Here is a 25,474-nt window from a genome sequence, read left to right on the forward strand (position 1 = left end):
AAGGTGTACTGTGCTACTGTACTATGAAAATCTGAAAAAGGAGGAAAGTATGGTGTAAGAAAATGTTTTGCATATATAAAATACCTTTCACAGCATCCGGAAGCACTATGGTAGTTTGAAGCCAAAGTATTCTGGAAGTGCAGTCTTTAATGTTCCATTAGTTTGAGGCATATATTCAATTGTTTTGACTAATTCATGTTTCTTTTCAGGCATCCATATCAGATGAAGTCTCAGAATTGGAAATATTTTGGAAACATTTACTTATTACAGTTCACTAAAAGAAAAAAGTGATGCAGTTGACAGAATACAAAGCTAACGCAAAGTGGAAAAATCTGAAGTTTAGAAACCATGATGGAAAGTGAAATTTTATTCCATGAAACAACTTTATTTTTAACAAAATCAGAGGAGGACATTGTGGAATATTCTGTAGAGCAGGGAAGTTCTGACAAAATGCACATCATCACGTTACAGGTGGTGAATATGGATGAACACGTCCAACCCTGCCTGAATGAGATTAATTTAATGACAGTGCATCAAGAAGGGATTGAAATAATTCCAACTGGTGTGAACCAAGTGTTGGAAAGTGAGGGAGAGATAATGCATACTCTTCCGCTCCCTGATGGAGTACAAGTGTTTAAGGTATGGACTTGAAAACATTGCAAAATAAGTTTTTACTACTTTATTGGTAGCTTTTCTAAAAAGGTTTTAAAATTTCAAATGATTATTCAGCATTATTTTATACCATAACTTTTATCATAGAAACATACAGCATATAAATAGACTCTTGCAGCCCATCTTGCCTATGCCAACCATGATGCCTATCACAGATAATCCGATGTGCCTACATTAGGCCAATATCCCATCACACCGTTCCTGTTTAAGTACCTATCCAAACGTCTTTTAAAAGTTGTAATTGTATTTGCCTCCAATACCTCTTCTGGTATCTCATTCACTATCTTTTGTGGGAAAAACTAAAACCTGTCCCCCTAGTTCTAAAGATAGACATTCTTTCCATCCAGAGATGCTGTAAACCAACATCTGCAGTCTGAAGAAGGGTCTCGACCCGAAACGTCACCCATTCCTTCTCTCCCGAGATGCTGCCTGACCTGCTGAGTTACTCCAGCATTTTGTGAATAAATCGATCTGCAGTTCCTTCCTCCAACTCTAGCTCTAAATTTGCCTGTCTGGGCAAAAGATTCTAACTATCCTATCTATGCCCCTCTATAAGGTCACTCCTCAGCCCCTTACATTCCACTGAGAATAAACCCAGCTTATCCAGTCACTCCATGTAACTCCATTTCTGGCAACATCCTGGTGAAACTCTTTAGCCCTTCGATCCACAGATTTACCGAGAGCTGAAATTGGTCGTAGGACAGAAGAATGGATGGTGACGTAACAATTAAACTAAACAGTTTATTCTACAGTGATAAAAAAACAAACACATGAAGAGTTGAAGTGCAAAGATGCTCAAATAAGGAATCATTATTGTTATCAAAGAATCCATGAGCGGACAGAACGATTCACAAATGCAGGAAAACGAGATCATAATTAAATATTTTTAAATGAATCTATAATTGGTTTATTAAACTATATTGATAAACTTATAATTATAAACTAATTATAGATTATCATCTATAATGCACTCAGTATGCACAGTTGTGTATACCACTTAGTTAAAATGTGTTAATGGCTGATAAAATTTGTGATATATCAAATTCTGAGCACCAATTGTCAAACTTATCTTGGTGATCAATCAAAAATTGGCTTTGCGGAGCAATTCATTCACAACCTAGTGAGCAACAGAATGGACGAAATTTTGGTACAGTGTTCATACTTATGTTTTGGTGTGTGTAAGATTTATAGTTGCCCAATGCACACTACAAATTTAGAGATTAAAATTAATGTCAGATTGTCTGATTAGTTGTGTGTGATACACTGTATCTTACCCAAACTTAGTTAATGTAATCTGGTCACTATCCGTTGTTTGATTTATATTTTTACCCAGCCTTAAACTTACTTCTTGTTGTTAATTTCTTCATTGTTAGGTTGGTCCTAATGGAGAAATGCAGAATGTTGAGAGTACAGAACTGGGTACTGCTACCACTGAATCAGATTACATGGGCACACTGGTGTATCACGATCATAATCCTGCTAACAAGGAGAAAAGTACATTGCCACATAACATGCAAGTTGGAAATACTACAGATGTGTCCATTTGTGAACATCGAGAGACACTTTTGGAAGGGTCACGACCAGATGTAATTGTAGAAAATATTGGTCTTGTCAATAGCAACAAACCTATCAAAATTAAAACTAAAGGTTAGTGTTCTTTTCCACTTGAAAATAATTTGTTTGTCCCTTTCATGCCATCATTCCATCTTAGCTAAGAGTTAAGCGACTAGCTTCCAGGTATCTTGTTACGCTGATTAATTGCTAGGAAGTGGGTAAAGAAGTAATCTGCAGCAACTTCCCAAATTGTTATCACTGAAGCCAATTGTGATTTAATCTTAACTTAAAGGTCATTAAAGTTGATATCTGTACACTGTTCTAATGGTCCATTTTTATTGTTGAAGAGCTGACTCTTGAGTGAGTAACAAGCTGTGGTATTGATGTAGGAGTAGATATGCTCTGTTTCAGTGCAGGCAATTTATTTAATTTACGGGGCATTGTAATGACATTAAAATAACTGCTCCACTACAATCTGAATTAAAAGCAGAGCAAGCGTCCAGAGGAATGTGTCATATCCCAAAGGCAATTTCTGGACATGGTCAGAGTCCTTCCTCTGTTTAAGTACGACAATCACTATGTCTCCATATTTTTTCTTTATTTTAGCCCTTTTGCCACTGACAACAGTGACACAGCTGGTTGGAAATTCCATCATATAATGCAATGTTTGTTGGTCCTTCAGAATTGAATTTCTTTGAGTAGTCTTTAAAATACAATTGCTCTATACAAATGTCCGCAGTCCAAACGTAAACAATGGGTGGGAAACAGAAATCTCCCCAATCAAATCTGGATTTAGACAAGGTTGTCATCTCTTTTGTCTTGTTTGTGTGCTACATAGACTCTTTTTCAGAGTCCATCAAAAGGAAATGGGTATAAGAAGGATGATGATCTCAAGCAGTAGAGGCACTTAGGTCAAGGTCTCCCTTTAAATGGTCAATGTCATCATCTATTGGGATTTCCATCCACAGTGATTTAAAATTCACCGGCAACCAGTTTGAAGTGGTCTTGGGCCAAAGTCAGTTGCACCAAAAATGAAGTGATGTTTTTTGGCAGTTGGTGCAAGTAATCCCTCCACTGTCAGGTCCAATTATCTAAGGTGCTTGGAACACAATTCAAAGGATATGAATAACATATGAATAACATAAAGAAAAAAATTGATAACTGGTCACAGCGCTCACTATTGATCGTGGTAGAGAGCCTGCTCATTTGGGGCGAGGTGTTTCAGTGTTGCTATACCGGGTGCAGGTATAGCCCATAATCAGCAATTGTGTTGTAGCAGTCACCTGAGAACTTCCCTGCTTCATCTGGAGTGCAAAACTGGACTGTTTGTAGCATCTCAATGTTTAAATCTCCAGTAAAAATGGGGAAAACTACCCACATGATCCTCATTTTGAGGGCTTCTGCAGGCAAAACTGCATCAAACTGGGCATAGACCCTGGATATGTAAAACACAAGCATCACCATATGACGAAGTTCAGTGTAACCACAATGTTGTGAAGCGTGGATCTCGTCATATTGTTTAGGAACATTCCTTTTCGGTTGGCCATTCCCTTCCACGTGTACCTTGTAGAACATGGGAGCATTGCGTATGATTTCCAATGTAACTTTTAAGTTGTTCTCTTGTTCCCGATCAAAATCGCATCATAATCAATTTGGTTCGCATCATTCAAGATTCAAGATTCAATTTATTGTGACGTGTACCAATTAAGGTACAGTAAAATTTGAGTTACCATCATACAAAGTGTTCCCTAATTCATCAGTCGTGTTGTTATCCAATTAGTGTTATGGAAACAGGCGTTACAGCAGAACTATCTATATAATATATGGTAAATAATATTCACCTCAGCTGCATTGTCCCTTTCAGAAAGCAGCATTGGCTGCTCTAAAGGGGGAGTGGTGTGATCTTACATCAAACACGACTATATGCACTTCAAATATTGCATCTGCCATGACAATATAATTTATATTCATTTGAAACTTGCATGCTCATGCAGTTGAAAGACATTTTACAGTTAATGTTAACTTCTGTGCAAACATATCTTTAAGTGTCATAGAGAACATCATTATATTTCAGAGATAATCGTACCAGTCTCATCACCCTGTTGTAGAACAGAGAACAGCACAGGAATAGGCCCTTCAGCCCACGATGTCTGTGCTGAACTTGATGCCAAATTAATCCATTCTGCCTGGAGGAAATTGATCCTTTCTCCCTGACAGTCATGGCAAAGGGCAAACCTAGTCATTGAATGAAGGGGAAAAAATAATACATACAGTGATTATATTGTTACCCTTTGATCCCATTTAGAAGTCACTTACTGTGCCTAAATGTTACTTGTGCTGCTCTTCTGCTCATGCACCTTTGTAGTAGAGATGCATCTATGCCTAATTGACCTGGCTGTGGACTTAATGTCTCATCACGAGTGGGAGCAAGTTAGTCATGGAGCAAATACAAGGGGACAATTGGATTAGCTGGAGTAGAATGCTGTTAACCAGAGAGAAAACAATAGTTTTGTGCAGTGCTCATAAGGTCAGAACTTGAGGTGGCTTTGCAGTCTAATGGGGCCCAGATTGCCCTGCTAGTGTTATAATCTTGACGGCCTTCCAGTGCATTGATATCAGTTGGCTGTGGTTGACCAGTCTGGTTGACAAGCAAAATCAAACCAAGCTTTGAGCTGAACTGAACATCCACTACTGCATGCAAATATTGAGTGTATTCCATCTGCGCTTCCATGGAACCTATACTATGAATATATCGACATCTTTCAGCTTGGGAGTGGCCACCATATCCGAGTTGGTAATAAGGGGCTCCAGGCTCAGATGGTAGCCATGTGAATGTTTGGGAAACCCTAACTCTTGTTGTTTGACTTCTCTGAAAGGTAATCTGGCCGGTCAAGTAAAATGTTGAGCATATTGATGTGGATCTCCAGCTGTACAATGTCCTGTCATAGTTTTCATCTATTCCCAGGAAATTAACATCACGCTTAAGTTTTGACTCATTTCTATTGCTTCATACCCTGATTGGAGCATGCAGGTGCTTGGCAATAGTTATTATGGCACAGAGGAGGCCTTACCAGTCTCGTCATGACTAACTATAGCCTAATAGTTTGTGATCTTGGCAGGCACATTCATGTTCCTCCAGTCAAGCAAATAACCACAGATATTTAAATCAATTTTCTCTTCCCAAGCTTTAAGTCTTTGCCTCCCAAAACCTGCTACTATTTCCCCCCAAAACACAGCTTTGCCTTTGCACCCTTACCTGCTATGGAAGCAGGTATGTACCAGCTCATACCTTCTTTCATCTTCATACACAGCCATAAGAGATAGAAAAAGAAATATACTATAGTTTTGAAGATGTACTATTTTAATCAGCATGATACAATAAAGAACTGTGAAGTTTACTTGCATTTAGTACAAGCAGAACCAGGCATTGAGTCTGGTTGGTATTAATATTATTTCAATAGCAATGTAGAATAGGAGAAGAATTTTGGAGTTGAGCTTCTCAATCATAAAAAACATCTCAAACAGAGATAAAACCAAACCAAATAAAACCAAAATCAAGCAAATTGAATAATAATACATCTAAATTAGCAAACATGAAATCTTGGTAAGATCTCAGATTGTGTGGAAATTCGGAATGAATCTGGATAGGAGGAAGTCTGAAGTAAATCTGAAGTAATAGAAATGACGCAGCATAGATCCAGTATGTTGTTGACTGATTCTATTAAAAGTGTCAGATTTTCATATTCACCAATGTTGATTGTAGCTTTGTATTTACAATTTTTAATTTGTGTATTTGAATTTGTCAGCTAGGTTTAAGTACATGCCATACCTTCAGTCACTCCTGGATTATTTGTATTGTGGCACAACAACAATCCTAATCTATCTCCACTAATCCTTATCTTCCACCATAAACCAATGATAGAAAAATCTATGCTGTGCACGTAAATCAGAATCAATATTACGCAGCTTTTGATTAGAACTGATAAATGTATGCTTTTCGTAAGTCAGTCCCTACTCACAACACTTTCCTGGAGCCAATGGTGACACGATACAAGATGAAAGGTACCATTTGTTCAGGCACATTAAAAATAATCTCATCCAACCATCCACATCGAATAAGCTTGCTCTTCAGCTTTTCTGCTCTTCTACATATAACCTTCATTATCGCAAACCATAGGGGAGGGGGTGGTGTCTGTTATTGCCGATTGTTCGCTATAACCAAGTAAGGGATTTGCTCCAACCACCTAGCAGTCACTCCATGAAACAATGAGTTTTTTTCAAATACAATGTTTATTTTGCTTTCTCATTCTCGATTGCCCTAATTTTAGACTAAAATTTGCTACAAACCTTTCTGACAAGCCGAAGAATTGTATTTTGTAATTGGCCAGTGACAATTAAGAAATCATTACTATGTAGTGCAAGTTATTAACTGAGAATCAGTTCCCTCAGCTCAGTTTGTTTATTATTAGTAAAATTATTTGACATTCACGAACAGTAACTAACATGTTTTGTTCTTTAATAGCTTTTTATTCTACAGGCATGAAGAAGACTTTTCAGTGTAAACTGTGTTCACGCACCTTCCCTCAACGATCTGGTCTAGACCGTCATATGAGAAGCCATACAAATGAACGGCCACATAAATGTCATCTATGTGATAAAGCTTTCCGAACCATCACCCTCCTGCAAAACCATATAAATACTCATACAGGTAAATGGGCTGGTTACCTTCTGTGTTCATGTACATTGCAATGTGGTGTTCTTGATTACTGGCCTGTTAGAGACCGACATTTGAATGAGGACATCAATTAATTCCTGTCTGCCCTCTCCTGATAGGTTGTGGTAATGCATGTTGTCTATGAGCCATTTAATTCCAAATGTTTCTTACTTGACTGGCCTGTGAATTTAAGACTTGGGCCCACTTTGGTTTTACTGACCATAACATAACATAACATAACATAACAACACTTTATTGTCACTCGGCACAACACCGAGCGAAATTTCAGCAGTCACACAAAATACAGCAAAAAAGAAAAGAACACAGGACACCCGACCCCAACACAAACATCCATCACAGTGACTCCAAACACCCCCTCACTGTGATGGAGGCAACAAAACTTCCCCTCTCTTCCTTTGAAAGGTTTCTCTGGGAATGGTGAGAATGTGAATTTACTCTTCTATTTCAGACTGCTACAAATAATTTGCTTGTGTAGGAAGGAACTGCAGATAAACCGAAGATAGACACAAAAAGCTGGAGTAACTCAGCAGGACAGGCAGCATCTCTGGAGAGAAGGAATGGGTGACGTTTCGGGTTGAGACTCTTATTCCGACTGAAAGTCACAGGAAAGGGAAAGGGCCACTTTCATTTCACTGCACATCTTGTATGTGTATGTGACAAATAACGTTGACTTGATTTGACTTGAGATATAGATGATGATGTAGAGAGATATAGAACAATGAATGAAAGATATGCAAAAAAGTAACGATGATAAAGGAAACAGGTTAACTGTTAGGTGAAAACATGAAACTTTATTTCTATAATAAAGAAAAATCCCCAAACATCTGTCCAACAGATCAGAGACACTCTTCAGAAGTCAGGTGTGGATTTGTCAATAACCACTGTCCGCAGAAGACTTCATGAACAGTAATACAGAGGCTACACGGCAGCAAAAATAGGATGGCCAGGTTACAGTTTGCCAAGAAGTACTTAAAAGAGCACCACAGTTCTGGAAAAAGGTCTTGTAGACAGATGAGATGAAGATTAACATATCAGAGTGATGGCAAGAGCAAAGTATGTAGGAGAGAAGGAACTGCCCAAGATCCAAAGCATAACACCTCATCTGTGAAACACAGTGGTGGGGGTGTTATCAACTGGGCATGTATGGCTGCTGAAGGTACTGGCTCACTTATCTTCATTGATGATACAACTTCTGATGGTAGTAGCACAATGAATTCTGAAGTGTATAGACACATCCTATCTGCTCGAGTTCAAACAAATGCCTCAAAACTCATTGGCCGGTGGTTCATTCTACACCAAAGCAATGATCCCAGACATACTGCGTGTAGCGGCCAGTTTCTCATCTATATCAATTAGCTCCCAAGCTGTCAGCGATAAGCGTAATGACTCGAACAAATAATAACAGAGATCCTCCTTGATGTTTAATAGTTAGTCTTCTTTATTTGAAGGTGCAATAAACATATTGGCATATCTCTTGTCATCGACTGGTTATTAATTGCTAGGTAAAATTCCATATCTTACCACAGTCTATGCGATCGTTACGAATTGCCAGATATAACTTTCGACGCAGTTTGTATTAATCTTCTAGTTAATAAAACTTACAGGCGATTACATCATGGCTGATAAATCTTTTGGCGGAGCTTATAGCTGACCCTCTGTCAGCACCTCCCAGCTCACATACTCTGCCAGCACGTACCCAACTGCCCGTACTCTGGCTCCGCCCAGCCCCAACGTAAACATTGCATTAACTCTATAGTGTCCAGACTACAGCAGGATACAAAGTAATAATATTAATAAGCAAAAAAACGAATAACTGCAAAATGGCTCCTACACACCGGCCCCTAATTGTTATAAGTGTATAGCGCAACAATTACTAATACAAAAAAAAGGATGAGCCAAAATAAGCTCCATACATAATCGAAGCATGCACTATACATTGGCATCTAATCTTTACAGTATTTAATCAACAAAATCATCAGTCCATGTTAAGTCAAGTATCAGCTTCCAGTAGCAGACATATCTTGGTTATCGGTCTTTCCAAGATATTGTTCTTGGTCTACAGCCGAACGTGCCCAAATGCGTCCGGTATGGTCTCCAATATTTTGTTTATCAGCCAGCAGTTTTCAGTTCAGCTCCTTCTTTTCCAGTTTAAGAAGCGGTCTGCCGTTAGTCCTCCGGCTTCATCTGCGGGATTTGCCTTCGTACTAACATATCTCCATTGCGATACGTCAGTAACATCTCTCGCGACAACGATTCTGTTAGCTACAAACGTCTGAAAACGTTTGTTTTCGCTGTTGATGTATTTAAGCACTGTTGTGCTATCAGTCCAGAAAACTGATTTGTCTAGCTGAAGCTGTAATTCTTTTTTCAGCATTACATTGACTTTTAACAGCTAAGACTGCAGCTGTAAGTTCCATTCTGGGAATCGTCATTGTTTCAATGGTGCCACTCTGGCCTTACCAATTACAAATGCAACATGCACTTTCTTACTGTGATTTTCCAGTCTCAGATATGAAACAGTGCCATAACCACTTTCATGTGGTGTAGCTGTACATTTCTGATTTGACCAAAGTTGGTAGGCTTCATGCACCGGTCCACCTCAAACTCTGCAATCTTGTCAAGATCCGTCAGCCATCCTGTCCATTTCTGATGCAAAGTTTGGGGTATATCGTCATCCCAACCAAGCTTCTCCTTGCAGAGTTCCTGCATAATCAACTTAGCAGGCAGAATAAATGGTGCCAGAAATCCTAGAGGATCGTAAATAGAGCCAACTACTGACAGGATGCCACGTCTGTTGCATGGTCGGTCCTGTACAGTAATTTTGAACTTGAACCTATCGGTTTCCACGCACTAGTACAATCCTAGTGCTCTCTCCATCGGCAGATTGTCCTGATCTAAGTCCAACTCCTTGATCTCTTTAGCCCTACTTGCTTGAGGAATGGATGCTAGTACAGCACGGCTATTACTGATCCACTTCGATAGCGTAAATTCTCCCATTTGGCAGATGTCAGTCAGGTTTTTTACCATCCGGACTGTTTCTAGTTCAGAAGGCATGGACTTCAAACAGTCATCCACATAGAAGTTGTTCTTCACCATGTCTACCACCTCTTCCGAAAAGTGTGCTCCGTTGTCCTCAGCATTTTCTCAATGCAAAGTTTGCACAACTTGGTGATGACACGGCTCCGAAAAGAGGTACCTTCATCCGGTATTCCACAAGATCTTGCTGCACATCACCATCAGGCCACCACAGAAATCGCAGATAGTCAACATGCTGTCCGATACCTTGACCTGATGAAACATTGCTTTAATATCCGCCATCAAAGCAACCGGCTCTTGCCTGAATCTGATGAGAACTCCAATGAGTGAGTTAGTTAGGTCTGGACCTTGTAGCAGCTGGCAGTTAAGTGATGTCCCTTTAAAGACTGCCGCACAGTCAAAGGCCACTCTTAAGGTTCCTTTCTTCGAGTGATACACCCCGTGATGAGTGATGTACCAGAGTTTACCATCATTACGGTACAGCTGGTTCATTGGTACCTTTCAGCATAATCACTATTGATCATTTCCGTGAGGAAAGATGTGTATTCACTGCAAAACTTTTCATCCTTATTAAACTTGCGTTTCAAGCTCTGGATATGCTGTTCTGCAATGCACCGATTGTTAGGCATGCTGGTATTCTCCCGCTTGAAAGGTAAGTCCAGACAATAATGTCCATCTGTCATCCTTGCCGAACAATTCATAATATCCATGAACTTTGCCTCTTTCCTCGACATTTCTTCCTTGTCCTTGCTGGTTTCTTCATTGAAGTCATGGTTGTATTGTTTGACCAGAAGTTCTTCCAGATTAACAACGGATATTCGATTAACAACCGTTGTAGGAAAGCCTTTTCCAATGCTGTTGTCATGGTCCTCTCTATTTAGACCACAAATAACCCATCCCAACAAGGTTTTCATGGCGAATGGTCCATCTTCTTTGCTGTGGACCACTTCCCAATGTTCGAATACCTTGGAAGCATTAGCTCCGATGAGTAAGTCAATACCAGAGTCTATTTATTCACAAAATGCTGGAGTAACTCAGCAGGTCAGGCAGCATCTCGGGAGAGAAGGAATGGGTGACGTTTCGGGTCGAGACCCTTCTTCAGACTGACCAGAGTCTCAGTTATCTTGATATTCTTCAAATAAGGCCATTGACCCAGGTCTTCCTGTCTAGGAATGCATAACCGTGAAACAGGAATGGTCTTACTGGTAAGCATGTCTGGTAGTTGAACAAAATCATTGCTGTCCAGACCAGATATTTCCAAACCAGAAATAACACAACTAGTTATAGACTTCTCTTGATTCATGGTATGCAGGGTAAACTTCTTCCTTTGTCCTGAGATCTTCAGCCTTCTTACCAGGCTTTCGGTGCAGAAAATAACTGAACTTCCACCATCCAAGAAAGCGTACGTTTGCAACACCCATTGTAGCTCTTCACTTGCACTGGTACGATCGAGAAGATACAAGTTTCTTCACCGGCCCGATATGTCCACACATCGGAGAAAGAGGAGTGGCGTCATCCTGGCTCGCCTTCTCCTTGGCTGGTTGCTCAGGTTTCCCTTCTTTGTCCTTCCGTTCAAAATGAAGTATCTCAGGATGCTCTCTTTTGCATACAGCACAAGCCAAACGATTCTTGCAATTTCTGCTCATATGACCTTCTTTCAAACAACCAAAACAAATTCTATTCACTATTATAAATTCTCTTCACTCTAGTTCCTTCTTTTTGATCTGCCGACAGTTCTCCAGTGTATGACCCCTCATGTTGCAGAACAGACAAGGATCTTGCTGCTTGCCGATAGTGAGCTGGCCGCTACATCGCGTAAAATTCCTTCTTAGCTGAAGCGATCAGCTTGAATCCACTCCTTCGGAAAGTTCAGAGAACTTGCCTTCGCTAGAGACGAAGTGTGAGGTCTTATCTGAACTGGTGTGATTCATCGTGAAATCTGCCTAAGCTGGAACGATTTATTGGAATTTTATGCGATGTAGCGGCCAGCTTCTCGTCTATACCAATTAGCTCCCAAGCTGCCACTTGCATAGACCGGGTCAGCGATAAGCGTAATGACTCGAACAAATAATAACAGAGATCCTCCTTGATGTTTAATAGTCTTCTTTATTTGAAGGTGCAATAAACATATTGGCATATCTCTTGTCATCGACTGGTTATTAATTGCTAAGTAAAATTCCATATCTTACCACAGTCCATGCGATCGTTACGATTTGCCAGATATAACTTCGGCGCAGTTTGTATTAATCTTCTAGTTAATAAAACTTACAGGCGATTACATCATGGCTGATAAATCTTTTGGCGAAGCTTCTAGCTGACCCTCTGTCAGCACCTTCCAGCTCACACACTCTGCCAGCACGTACCCAACTGCCCGTACTCTGGCTCTGCCCAGCCCCTACGTAAGCATTGCATTAACTCTATAGTGTCCAGACTACAGCAGGATACAAGGTAATAATATTAATAAGCAAAAATAACTAATAACTGCATAGTGGCTCCTACACTGTGAAAGCAACAAAGGAGTTTTACAAAACTAAAAAATGGTCAATTCTTGAGTGGCCAAGTCAATCACCCATTCTGAACCCAATTGAGTAAGCCTTTTATATGTTGAAGGGAAAACAGGGACTAGCTCCCAAAACAAGCATAAGCTAAGATGGTTGCAATACAGGTCTGGCAGAGCATCACCAGAGAAGACACCCAGCAACTGGTGATGTCCATGAATCGCAGACTTCAAGCAGTCATTGCATGCAAAGGATATGCAACAAAATACTAAACATGACTACTTTTATTTATATGACATTGCTGTGTCCCAAACATTATGGTGCCCTGAAATGGGGGAACTATGTATAAACATTGCTATAATTTCTACATCGTGAAACCAAAATGTATAAAAATGGCCTTTATTAAAATCTGACAAAGTGCACTTTAACCACATGTGATTTTTTCTATTACAAATCTCAAATTGTGGAGTACAGAGGCAAATAAATAAACAATGGGTCTTTGTCCCAAACATTATGGAGGGCACTGTCATTTTCTTGTGGCTCAGAGAGTAGTTGCTTAATTATAACATTATAGTGTTAAGTCACGTTCTGATGATTTCAACATAACATTTAGGTTAGGATTTCAGTGCAGCGTTGTATGATTGCTTCCCTGTTAGATGAAACATAAACTGAATTTCAAAGAACATAAGGATAATTTTCCTTGGGATTTGGCTATTATTTTTCCTTCAGTTGTCTTCATGATCACATTGGTGGTGTTTATTGTCAAATTAAGAGGATTTAATTGTCATATGTACCGGCGACAGGACAGGGAAATTCTTACCAACAGCAACTTTAGAGACACATTAACGCAATCATATAAAAAATAAATATTCAATAATCAAAAATACAACAATTTAACAATTAGGGCAGCACGGTGGCGCTGCGGTAGAGTTGCTGCCTTACATTGCTAGCACCCATTTCTCCCTTTCCTCTTCTCCCCATCCCCCACCACCTATATTCCTTTTTCTGGCTTCGCATTTCACACCACTTCTAACCTTAGACTCATAGAGTGATACAGTGTGGGAACAGGGCCTTCGGCCCAACTTACCCACACCGGCCAACATGCCCCAGCTACACTTAGTTCCACCTGCCAGCATTTGGTCCATATCCCTCCAAACTTGGCCTATCCATGTACCTGTCTAAATGTTTCTTAAATGTCCCTGCCTCAACCACCTCTTCTGTAGTTTGTAGAGCTTGTTCTATACTTCCACCACCTTTTGTATGAAAAAGTTACCCCTCAGATTCCTATTAAATCTTTTCTCCTTCAACTTAAATCTATGTCCTCTGGTCCTCGATTCACCTACTCTGGGCAAGAGACTGTGCATCTATCAGATTTATTCCTCTCATAATCTTATACACCTCTATAAGATCACCCCTCATTCTCGTTCACTCCAAGGAATAGAGTCCCAGCCTACTCTGCCTATAGCTCAGACCCTCTAGTCCTGGCAACATCCTCATAAATCTTCACTGTATCCTTTCCAGCTTGACAACATCTTTCCTATAACCTAGTGCCCAGAACTAAACACAATACTCTAATTATGGCCTCACCAACGTCTTATACAACTTCAACATGACCTCCCAACTTCTATACTCAGTACTCTGGCTGATGAAGGCCAATGTGCCAAAAGCCTATTTGACCACCTGATCTATATGCGACTCCACCTTCAGGGAACTATGCAACTGCACTCCTAGATCCTTCTACTCTACAACACTACCCAGAGCCCTGCCATTCATTGTGTAGGTCCTGCCCATGTTTGACTTCCCAAAATGCCACACCTCAAAATTTTCTGCATTAAATTCCATCATCCATTCCTCAGCCCAATTGGCCAATTGATCAAGATCCTGCTGCAATTTTTCACAACCATCTTCACTATCTGCAAAACCACCCACTTTTGTATCATCTAAAAACTTGCTTATCTTACCGTGTACGTTCTCATCCAAATCATTGATATAGATGACAAACAGTAACGGGCCCAGCCCCAAACCCTGAGGCACACCACTAGTCACAGGCCTCCAGTCCGAGAAACAACCGTCCACCATCGCCCCCTGCTTCCTTCCATGAAGTAAATTTTCTATCTATTCAGTTATCTCTCCTTGGATCCCATGCGATCTAACCTTCCAGAGCAGCCTATCATGAGGAACCTTGTCGAATGCTTTACTGAAGTCCATATATACAACATCTACAGCTCTGCCCTCATTGACCTTTTAGGTCACGTCTTCAAAAAACTCAATCAGATTTGTGGGACACGACCTCCCACATACAAAACCATGCTGACTATCCCTAATTAGCCCTTCTTATTTCACACTCTTTGTCTTTTCATCTCTGGCCATTGTCCAACCATCTGCCAGTCAATCCCTACCCCCCCCCCCCATCTTTATCGAATCTATTACTAGACTTTGTCCCGTCCCTACCTTTCTTCCTACTTTCTTTCCCCCCCCGAACTACAATTGGTCTGAAGAAGGGTCCTGACCCAAAATGTTGCCAATCCATGCTCTACAAAGATGTGCCTGGTCCATTGAGTTACTCCAGTACTTTTTGTCTTTTTTTTGTAAGCCAGCATCTGCAGTTCCTTGTGTCTACCTATTCCATAGTCTCACTAACTCAGAATGAGCTTCTTCCCGAGCTCGTTCTAATGTGGATTGGATTTTCCACTTGTCCGATATTAGTTTGGCCAACTTCCCATGAGTCTCAGCTTCCCTGTTCTGAGAGCGGATTGGCCTCAAAGCAGTGCTTTACCTAAACAATGCTCCAATGGTTGATTGCGAAACACATTATGTAAATTATCTATTAAAGTGAAACATGAACATTTTGAGAAAAAAGGTACCCGGACTATTTTTGATTTTGAAAATTAGTATGCACTCTAGTTTAAAACGAATGCTATGAAAAAGCTAATTTAATCTACATTTCTACTCCTTCCTAAAAGCAAATCACTAATCTTACTGCAATCTTTCTTTTAGGCACTAGACCACACAAGTGTGCAGACTGTGCTATGGCTTTTGTTACAAGCGGGGAAGTAGTGCGGCATAGACGTTACAAGCACACTCATGAGAAGCCCTTCAAATGCTCAATCTGTGATTATGCCAGTGTGGAGGTGAGTGCTGTACAATAGCTAATTGGGTTTCAGATTCTGGCAGTTTTTCCAAATGTTTGTTTTCTGAGGGTTTCTTAATTCCCAAGGACATAAGAGACAGAAAAGAGAAAAGAAAAAGTATAATTATCGGGTCTTAGATCCTTTCATTTTGCTTAGTGTTTTCATTAGGTTTCTTGCAACCAGGACTAAATGTGCATTAAATTTGCAAAGGAGGTAAGATTTTCCATTGCAGTTATTCCCTTAATTTACCTGCAAATATATTGGACTATCATGCCGAACACAAAATAAACTTGTTGGCCAAATACCCAGCATTACTACTGTATATCCTTGGGCAAGAGGTAATAGCCAGATAAATCACTGTGTAGTCATGGAGTCATACAACGTGGAAATAGGCCCTTCAGTCTAACACCCACATTGACCAACATGTCCCATCTACACTAGTCCCACTTGCCTGCGTTTGGCCCATATCCCACTAAACCTATCCTATCCACGTATCTGTCTAAATGTTTCTTAAACGTTGTGATAGTACCTGCCTCAACTACCTCTGGCAGCTTGTTCCATACACCCACCACCCTCTGTGTAAAAAAGTTACCCCTCAGGTCCTATTAAATCTTTCCCCTCTCGATTCCCTTACACTGGGCAAGAACCTGTGCTTTACCTGATCTAATAATCGAGTCCTAGCCTGCTCAACCTCTCCATGAAACTCAGGCCCTCGAGCCCTCGTAAATCTTCTCTGCACCCTTTCCAGCTAGACAACATCTTTCCCATAACAAAGTGCCCAAAACTGAACACAATACTGTGAAATTTTATACACAGTGCCCTGACCAATGATGGCAAGCATTCCGCATGCCATCTTTAACAAATTATCCACTTGTGTTGCTACTCACAGGGAACTATGGCCTTGTTCAATGCTCCTAAGGATCCCACCGTTGTTTGTACATTTTCCTCTTACATTTGGCCTCCCAAAGTGCACAACATCACAGTTGTCCAGATTAAAGCCTATTTGCCAATTCTCTGCCCAAATTTCCAACTGATCCATATCATACTCTATCCCTTCCTCAGTCACCACAACACAAATTTAAGTACCATCTGCAAACTTACTTTTCAGACCACCTATAATTTCATCCATATCATTTATATATACATCACAAACAGCAGTTGTCCCAGCAGTGATCCATTGGGGGTACTTGCGGAAACATTACTATTAGATTCATGAATTGTATTTCAAATAAATGGTTTAATGCAGATTGATTATCATTGGGACATCTCAAGCCTTACTAACATTTAATACAGTATTAGGAACATATTCCTCATAGCAGCGCCTAGGAATGATAAATATGTCAACTCTGCAGAATTTATATGTTTTCTTAGTACTATAACCAGAGCCACATGCAGATTAGACCTTTGATGTCAGCAATGCAACCATGACCATTATAATGCTTCAGAAAATTAACGTGTCTCCCATTGTCAAATTCAGGAAGAAATTTTTATTAATCCATTTTTGGAATAAAACTTCCAAGAATTTAATAATCATTTAAACAGATTTACAAGGATCACGCGGTAGAGATTAGAATGACTAATGAACTAGATTAAGTTTTTAAGGGAAGAGGAATTGGAGGCTAGAGAATAAGAGAATTAGTTTATTATTGTCATGTGTACTAAGATACAGTGAAAAGCTTTTACTCTGAGAAATTAAATAGACTATTTACTGGCATTGCTTCCTTAATCTGTAACGGAGTGAGTATCATGATGACACTTTAGATCAAATTGAAGAATCAAAGAGAAAGAATGTGGGCCTTAGCACTTAAAGGAAAAATAATTTGGAATCCACCTCAAATTATACCATTTGCCATAGACCAATGCCAACCAGGTTTGGAGGGTCATAGCGTTGGTTATGGTGAAACACTCTAAATCAACTTACAGTAAATATCTGTCTAACAAGAGATGAGAGTCAATCTGTCTAAAGAGAGTTCATTGGGTAGTCGGTCTTGGATGAAAACTTATTGTTAGACAGGATACCTGGACAACTCCCCAGCTTCTCTTGAAACATAAATTAAAAATGCAGTTATTTCATTATTATGCAATTGAACCTCAATTATTTCTGTATGATGATGATGATAATGGGCATGTTTTACGCTAGTACAGAAATTTGATGGGCATTACCTGGCATAAGTTGTCCTTGTGTGGTCGATGTGATTTCTGCATCAGTGATGAACCAGATGATGCCATTCCCTTTTGGGGGCATTGTTGGAACTGACAATGTTGTCTCAGGTATGATTATCTTTGGGCACTCTTGACAATAACAATTTTTTAAATTATTCTGGCATTAAACTGTCAAGCAAGCCCTATGCTTTTCTACCTCGAGATCACTCCATCACCACTCAATCTAGCCCTTAATTCTACCTGCCAACTTTCTCCAGACTCTGATGTCCTAATCCTCCTGACGCCATGAACCTGGATACTCCCAACAAAGACCCCAATAGTTCTTGGCAAAAAACAAAAGGCTGGGGGAGCTCAGGCAGCATCTGTGGAGGGAATGGGCAGACTGTTTTGGTTCAGGACCCATCTTCAGACTGATAGAGTGGGAGGGGGAGAAACATGGGAAAGAGAGGTGGGGATGAGAAAAAGCCTGGCAAGTGATCGGTTGATACAGGTGAGGGGGGATGATTGGCAGATGCACGGATTAGCAGATGCGAGGATGAAATGGAGACAGAAGGAGTCAAAGGATATGGGGAGAAGTTGGGCACAGGTTACTGATTGTCGATGATCAGCCATGATCACAATGAATGGCGGTGCTGGCTCGAAGGGTCGAATGGCCTCCTCCTGCACCTATTTTCTATGTTTTTAAGTTTCTATGTTTAGGAAATAAGAGGAGGGGTGAAATGTAAAGCTTTCTCCCCCTACTTCATGAGTTTGATGAAGAATCCTGACCCGAAATGTGGTATGTCCATTCTCTCCAGAGATGCGGAATTTAGTTTAGAGATACAGTGCGGAAACAGGCCCTTTGGCCCATTGAGTTCGCGCTGACCAGCGATCCCCGTACGCTAACACTATCCTACACACGAGGGACAATTTACAATTTTACCAAAGCCAATTAACCTGCAAACCTGCATATCTTTTGGAGGGTGGGAGGAAACCGGAGCACCCAGAGAAACCCCACCTTGTCACAGGGAGAACGTACAAACTCCGCACATTCAGCACCTGTAGTCAGGATCAAACCCGGGTCTCTGGTGCTGTAAAGCAGCAACTCTACTGCTGTGCCACCCTCCAACCGTTTCTCCAGCCATTTTCTTAATTTAAGGCTCCAGCATCTGTATTTCCTTGATCCCAAATCGTTCTTTCCCTTTTCACCCATGTCATCAGCATAGATGTCTGTGGCTGAGTGCTCTCCTGGCAGCACAATTACAGTTACAAAAACATGTAGCATCCATTTAGTTAGTTCTTGGAATTTGCAGCTTGGAGATCATGACTAAAATATTTGTTAGCAGCTTAGTGCTGTAACAGTATGTTGAATCCATTTGGTTGGATTAGAGCATCTTATCAAGTGATTTGAGAGAAAATTATTGGCAATTTGCAGATCATATGCTGTGGCCTCCAAGCATTTAGAATGTGCATTTCCTAAAACAACACTGTTGCATTTACTATGTCACGGTTTCCATTTTATTCCGCAGCTTACTTTATAATTCTCTAAATCACAAATTCTGCACCTCACTGTACTTCTGCATGTTTTGTTTTTAGGTAAGTAAGCTGAAGCGGCACATCCGCTCACACACCGGCGAGCGTCCTTTCCCGTGCACATTCTGCAGTTACGCTAGCAGAGACACATACAAGCTGAAGAGACACATGAGAACTCACTCAGGTATGTAAAGAGCATTGTGCATCTTCTTTGTAGGAGGTTTGTGATGTTACGCAATATATATAGGGCAGAACTCCAAAATAAATTAACTTGGGTTTATCCAAAGTTCTAGTAGTTTGCATTTATTTTGGTCTATTATTAACACCTAAAACATTGTTGACCGTTTATCTTCAAATTATATACAATGAAATTGAAAGATTCACTGACTGACTATAACAAGAATGATCCTACCATAGGCATATGATGAGAAGGGCCATGTATTCCACATGACATGAGTTTTAAATTAATTGTTCAGCTGGAATTTAGAGAATGATCTTGCGTCTCTTTAGTTAGTTTGAACTTTGCAATGTTATCTATTAACCATTTAATAGGTTGTTATTTAGCAATACATGTTTTTAAACATCATTGTATAAGTATGGAAAGATTCCCCAAAAGACATAAAGGTCACCAGCACTGTGAAACAGATCGGTTGATCCTAGGAGAGACACAAAAGGCTGGAGTAACTCAGTGGGTCAGGCAGCATCTCTGGAGAAAAAGAATAGGTGACGTTTCAGGTTGAGACCCATAACGTCACCTATTCCTTTTCTCCAGAGATGCTGCCTAACCCACTGAGTTACTCCAACCTTTTGTGTCTGTCTTTGGTTTAAACCAGCATTTGCAGTTCCTCCCTACACAGATGATCCTAGGAGTTTGATAGTGTGTTTAGTTGATCCTAACCATGGCAATAATTGCTGGGGGAATGGAATGTCCACAGATGCATTTAAGAGTCTGGTTGCAATTTGTAGATAATGAGCAGCTGCTAATGCTGTAATTTCCAATCTTTTGTAGGTGAGAAACCTTACAAATGCCATATTTGCCAGGCTAATTTCACACAGAGTGGTACAATGAAGATGCACATCCGGCAGAAGCACATGGACAATGTGCCCAAGTACCACTGTCTTCACTGTAACGCTATTATTGCAAGAAAAAGTGACTTGGGTAGGATCATCTGGACAAAGGAATGCTTTGAAAGTGAAGACAACGAAAGTCTATATTCTATTAACTTCTAAATATTCTACTTACCATGGCCTGGAACTTGCAATAGCAGTGGGCTAGATCTTGCTGACATAGATGACACATGCAGAATTGCTGCCTGTAGTCCCTTTATGTCAATGTGTGCTTGCATTTGCCTTGTCCTGATGCATTGATGCATTTCCATCAATACAGCAGCATCCACTTTGAAAGCTGGTTTCTTCGGTGGTAGGTTGCGGCGATACTGGCCTGGAAATATCCTTGATGTCTAGCAAAGCTGGGAGAGGAAGTTCTAAACTGTAAAAGCTGAAGCGATTTTAATATTCTCAAATGTTTCTGACATTGAGAAATGTTTAAACGATTGAAATTAACAATCAAAACGTGTACAGTAAACGCTCGTTATAACGGACCATGGGGGGTGGATGGTGTCCGTTATTGCTGATTGTCCGCTAAACGAGTATGGTATTATCGTTGTATTAGTAGTAGAAACAAACAACAGCAGAATACAAAAGGACACAAAGTGCTGGAGTAACTCAGCAGGTCAGGCAGCATCTCTGGAGAACATGGAGAGTTGACGTTTCTGGTTGAGACCCTTTTTCAGACTCTCGGTCAGGAACTGGGCCTGGAATGCAGGTGAGTTGATGGCCCTGGCCTGCTGTTGGCTGGAGGAAGAGGTGAGGATTATGGGAGCCAATGGTTGCAGCCCGTGGGTGGCTGGAGTGCAGGTGTGGATCAGTGGCGGCGGCAGACACAGCCTGGACGTTATGTGCAGTGGTGTGGGCGGCTGGGGCTATAAGGGCCCGCGGGTGGCCGGGGCAGTTAGCGGCAGGGGAGGCGGCGTGAGGGGGTGACACTGGCAGCCGTGCCTGTAGTTGGATAAGGATGCGCCATGGAGGAAACTAGCACTGCAAGTGGCCGGGGAAACCAGCGCTGCAAGAGGCAGCCGGCACTCAAGGCAGTTGGGCAGCGCAAGCCGGGGACATCGTAGTCAGCCATCAGTAGGTCTGTCCGTTAAATTGAAATCCGTTATAAAGAAATCCGTTAAAACAAGTGTTTACTGTATTAAAATATAACTTTTATAAATATATAAAGACAAAAATATTTAACATAATTAGCATTAAAAAATAAATAAAGTTTTAACCAAGTAACTTGTCTTCCCCTTTGCAGTCTAAATCTTAGTGCTACAATGCAGTAAAATTACTGGAGTACTGTGGAATACCTTTCCTGTTGTAGGATCTGAGTGACTTTGCTTCCCAGCATAAAGCTGGATAAACCCAGCAAGACTATGCTTTGCTGTTGCAATTAGCCTCCAGTGGCAGTATGAATGAACAGATTCAAGCTTCTCAAACAAGACATTTAAAAATCGCATAAGATTTTGTTTTATTTGCCAGTGATAAGAAAGCTTGGCATATTTCCACTCTGTACCTGCAACAATGTTGTGATCACATTTGGGTTTGTACAATGGCGCAGCTAGTAGAGCCTCTGCCTCACAGCTCGAAAGACCCAGGTTCAATCCTAACCTTGGGTGCTGTTGGTGTGGAGTTTGCACTTTTTCCCCGTGGCCAGTTGGTTTCCTCTCACATCAAAAGGACATGAAGGCTGGTAGGCCTCTATATGTTCTGTCACTCACCGAGTGTGTGGGTGAGTGACAGAATCGGGAGGGTATTGTTTGGAATGTGGAGAGAAGGAGATTGATGGGAATGGAGGGAGAATAAAAGTGGGATTAATGTAGGATTAGTGTAAATGGGTGGTAGATGGCAAGTGCATTCACCAGCCATGATCATCTAATCACCTGTGCTGTATGTCTCGATAACTGTTTGTGTTCCAGGTTATATCTTTACGACCAGAATTTGGATAGGCACATACTGATTAGGAATAGTCAGCATGCATTCTGTGAATGGGAAATGGTGTCTCATGAATCAGATGTTTTTAAAGAGGATTGATGATCACCGGGCACTGGACATTGTCAACATGGATTTCAGTAAGGCCTTAGACTAGGTCCTGCATAATAGGCCAGTCTGAAAGGTTAGATTCCAGGGAATCCAAGATGAGCTATCAAATTGGATTCATAATTGGAGGAAAAGTCAAAGGATTGTTGTGGAGGATAGGCACAAAGAGCTGGAGTAACTCACCAGGTCAGGCAGCATCTCTGGAGAAAAAGGATGGATTGTTGTGGAAGGTAGTTTTTCCCATGCAAGGCCTGAATAAGGTTGTGTGCCACAGGGATCAATGCTGGATCCACTGATGTTTGTAATATACATTAATGATTTCGATAACAATGTAGTTAACATTGTTCGTAAATTTGCAGATTAAGACAAATTTGGTGGTACAGTGAGGAAAGATATCTGAGTTTACATTGCATCTAGATCAGTTCGAAAGGTTGAACCCGGGCAGGACTTGCAGCTGTAAATAGTAGAGCCCTGCGAGGTTTTACAGACAGAAACTTTAGAATACAGGTGCACAGCTCTCTAAAAGTGGCAAGCCAGGTGGACAGTGTGATGAGGAATGCATGTGGCACACTTGCCTTCATTTGGAAGGGTATTGAGTACAAAATTTGGCATGGTGCAGGTGTACATAGCATTGGCGAGACTACACTCAGTGTATGGTCACCCAGCTATAGAAAGGATGTCAAGTTGGATTGGGTGCAGAAGACATTCACTGGGATGTTATGTGGTCTTGCAGAGTTATATGGAGAGATGAGATAGGCTGCGTCTTTGTTCTTTGGAATATAGGAGGCTGAGGGGGTGACCTTATTGAAGTGTTCAAAATCACTTGAGGCATGGATAAAATGAACACTCACAGTCTTTTTCCCAGGTAGAGAATTCTGAAACTAGAGAATATAGCCTTAAATGAGAGGGGAGAGATTTAAGAGGGACTTCAGAGGTAACCTTTCACTCAAACGTCGGTATCTAATGATCTGCAAGAAGAAGCTATAGTCGATGAAATTTAACTGAAGAATTTCAGTTACCACCTTCTCAGATCAATCATAAATGATGCTTCTTAAGTTACTCTACTGATTTAGGTGAAAACTGTGTGATCTGATTTTTATTATTGATTCTCTCTTCAAGTATAGGAGCAGGAATTGATTTTTTTGTCTCGCATGCTATTTCAAAGATTGATGGTAATTATCCAGTGCCTTTTGTCAGAGATTGACAAGTAACCGTACATGGCTCTAGATAGATGTACAGAGGGTAGCACAAAACATCATGCAGTGTACAGACTATCACTTGCAAAGAATGCTCTTTACGATTCATTAATTTGTTGCTTGCAGTCTTATGAATGACACTTAGCAGTTAACACTTTTCATTTAGAGCAAAATTGAATATCACAACAATAGATTATTTAATATTTAGAAATGTTAAATAAAAGCTATCTCAATCAACTTGCATTCATTTATTTTCACACCCAGTCAGTGCGATCGGTGTAGAAAATGTATCATGAACCTGTTTTATGTCTCTTGCCATGATCCTCTTGTCATGGATAGAGATGCAAAACTGGCTGTGACCGGTTTCCACTATTGCACAGAATTAAAATCTACCCCAATTTTTTTTAAAGTTGTCCACAGTGATATTCAGAAATAATGACACTGGTATTTTAAATCTACAGGCGTCCATTTACGAAAGCAGCATTCCTATACAAGCTCTGGCATGAAGTGCCGTTACTGTGAGGCTACGTTCCATGAGCGCTACGCACTTATTCAGCATCAAAAGACCCACAGGAATGAGAAACGCTTTAAGTGTGACCAGTGTGATTATGCATGTAAACAGGTACATAGCTCAAAACTATTCAGATATATGAGAACATATGAAATGCAGACCATTCACCCCATCGAGCTTTCCTCACCACCTATAAAGTTTGCAGCTTATCACCATACAATGTCCAGCTTCCCCTTCACTACCCATATTCTTTGATTGAATTAGTGCTCAAAATTCTGTTGGTAAACTTAATGATTGAACATCAACAACCCTTCGGGATTGCAGAGGCCCACAGATTTACCTCAGAGAAATGTCCCCTCATCTCCCTCCCAAATGTCCACTTCTTTATTCGGAGGCAATACAGTCCCCATCCCTTATTTATAGCCTGAGGAAACAGCCTATCAATCCTACTTCAGAATCTTGCATGACTCAATGAAATCACCTTTTAGTAGTATATACATATGAAAACTCAGTTTTGACAGGACTCCAAGAGTAATCCAAAGCAAAGATGAATTGTTAAGTCTGAGCCTAAATCTACACATAATACACCAGGCATGATTTCACCCAAACTTACATTAAATATTTGCATCTGAAATTCACAATTTGCATTTTCAATTTGCATTTACAATTGCTTGTTGTATCCACATAGTACTTTTCATAAATTTTGAGCATCTGAAAGGCCACTGATGTATCTCACATCCTTTGTCCCGCTTCACCATCTTGCCAACCTCAAAAGGCCCATTCATTCCTACTATATTTTCTGTCTGATCCAACATACTATCCATTCTGATTTGTCACCACCAACATTTTGAGCCCTTTGATTGTTTGGACTTTAGTGATAGACTCTATCAAATGTATTTTCAAAATCCAGACTTACCGTATCCCTTGATTATCCTACAGGATATCTCCTCCGAAGACTTTCATTAATTTGTTGAACACTGACAAAATGCTTTGAATGGGAAATATTAGCTCTGTTTCTCTTCCCACATGTACTGCCTGAGCCTCTAGATGTTTCCAGCATTTTCTGTTTTATTTCAGATTTCCAACATTTTCATTTCATTTACGTTTTCTTTTCATAAACTGCCAATCATGAGATTTTCAAAGTTTTCTGTTATTGGCCTGAATGACCTATTTTCCCCGCGCATGAATAAGAGTAGCTCACTTTTCAGCCTCCCAATCCACTGGACTGGAAGATAAGAGTAGGATTTTTTTAAAGGTCACAATCAATGCTTCCATTTATGTCTCCAGCCAACTCTTTTAAAATCTCAGGATACAGATTGCCAGAT

General features: G+C 40.5%; 1 protein-coding gene across 1 annotated transcript in view; it reads left to right on the forward strand.

Annotated features, from left to right (window-relative positions):
- Positions 1 to 348: 348 nt before the first annotated feature.
- LOC144604625 (transcriptional repressor CTCF-like) overlaps positions 349 to 25,474 on the forward strand; it is a 31,701-nt gene continuing 6,575 nt past the window's right edge. The window contains exons 1-7 of the mRNA XM_078419244.1: positions 349 to 639; positions 2,046 to 2,319; positions 6,764 to 6,934; positions 15,493 to 15,626; positions 19,365 to 19,485; positions 20,311 to 20,460; positions 24,100 to 24,260. Coding sequence (XP_078275370.1) covers positions 349 to 639; positions 2,046 to 2,319; positions 6,764 to 6,934; positions 15,493 to 15,626; positions 19,365 to 19,485; positions 20,311 to 20,460; positions 24,100 to 24,260 — 1,302 coding nt within the window. The remainder of the gene's footprint in view (positions 640 to 2,045; positions 2,320 to 6,763; positions 6,935 to 15,492; positions 15,627 to 19,364; positions 19,486 to 20,310; positions 20,461 to 24,099; positions 24,261 to 25,474) is intronic.

This window comes from Rhinoraja longicauda, chromosome 22 (assembly GCF_053455715.1).
Source record: "Rhinoraja longicauda isolate Sanriku21f chromosome 22, sRhiLon1.1, whole genome shotgun sequence".
NCBI classification, from domain to species: Eukaryota; Metazoa; Chordata; class Chondrichthyes; order Rajiformes; family Arhynchobatidae; genus Rhinoraja; species Rhinoraja longicauda.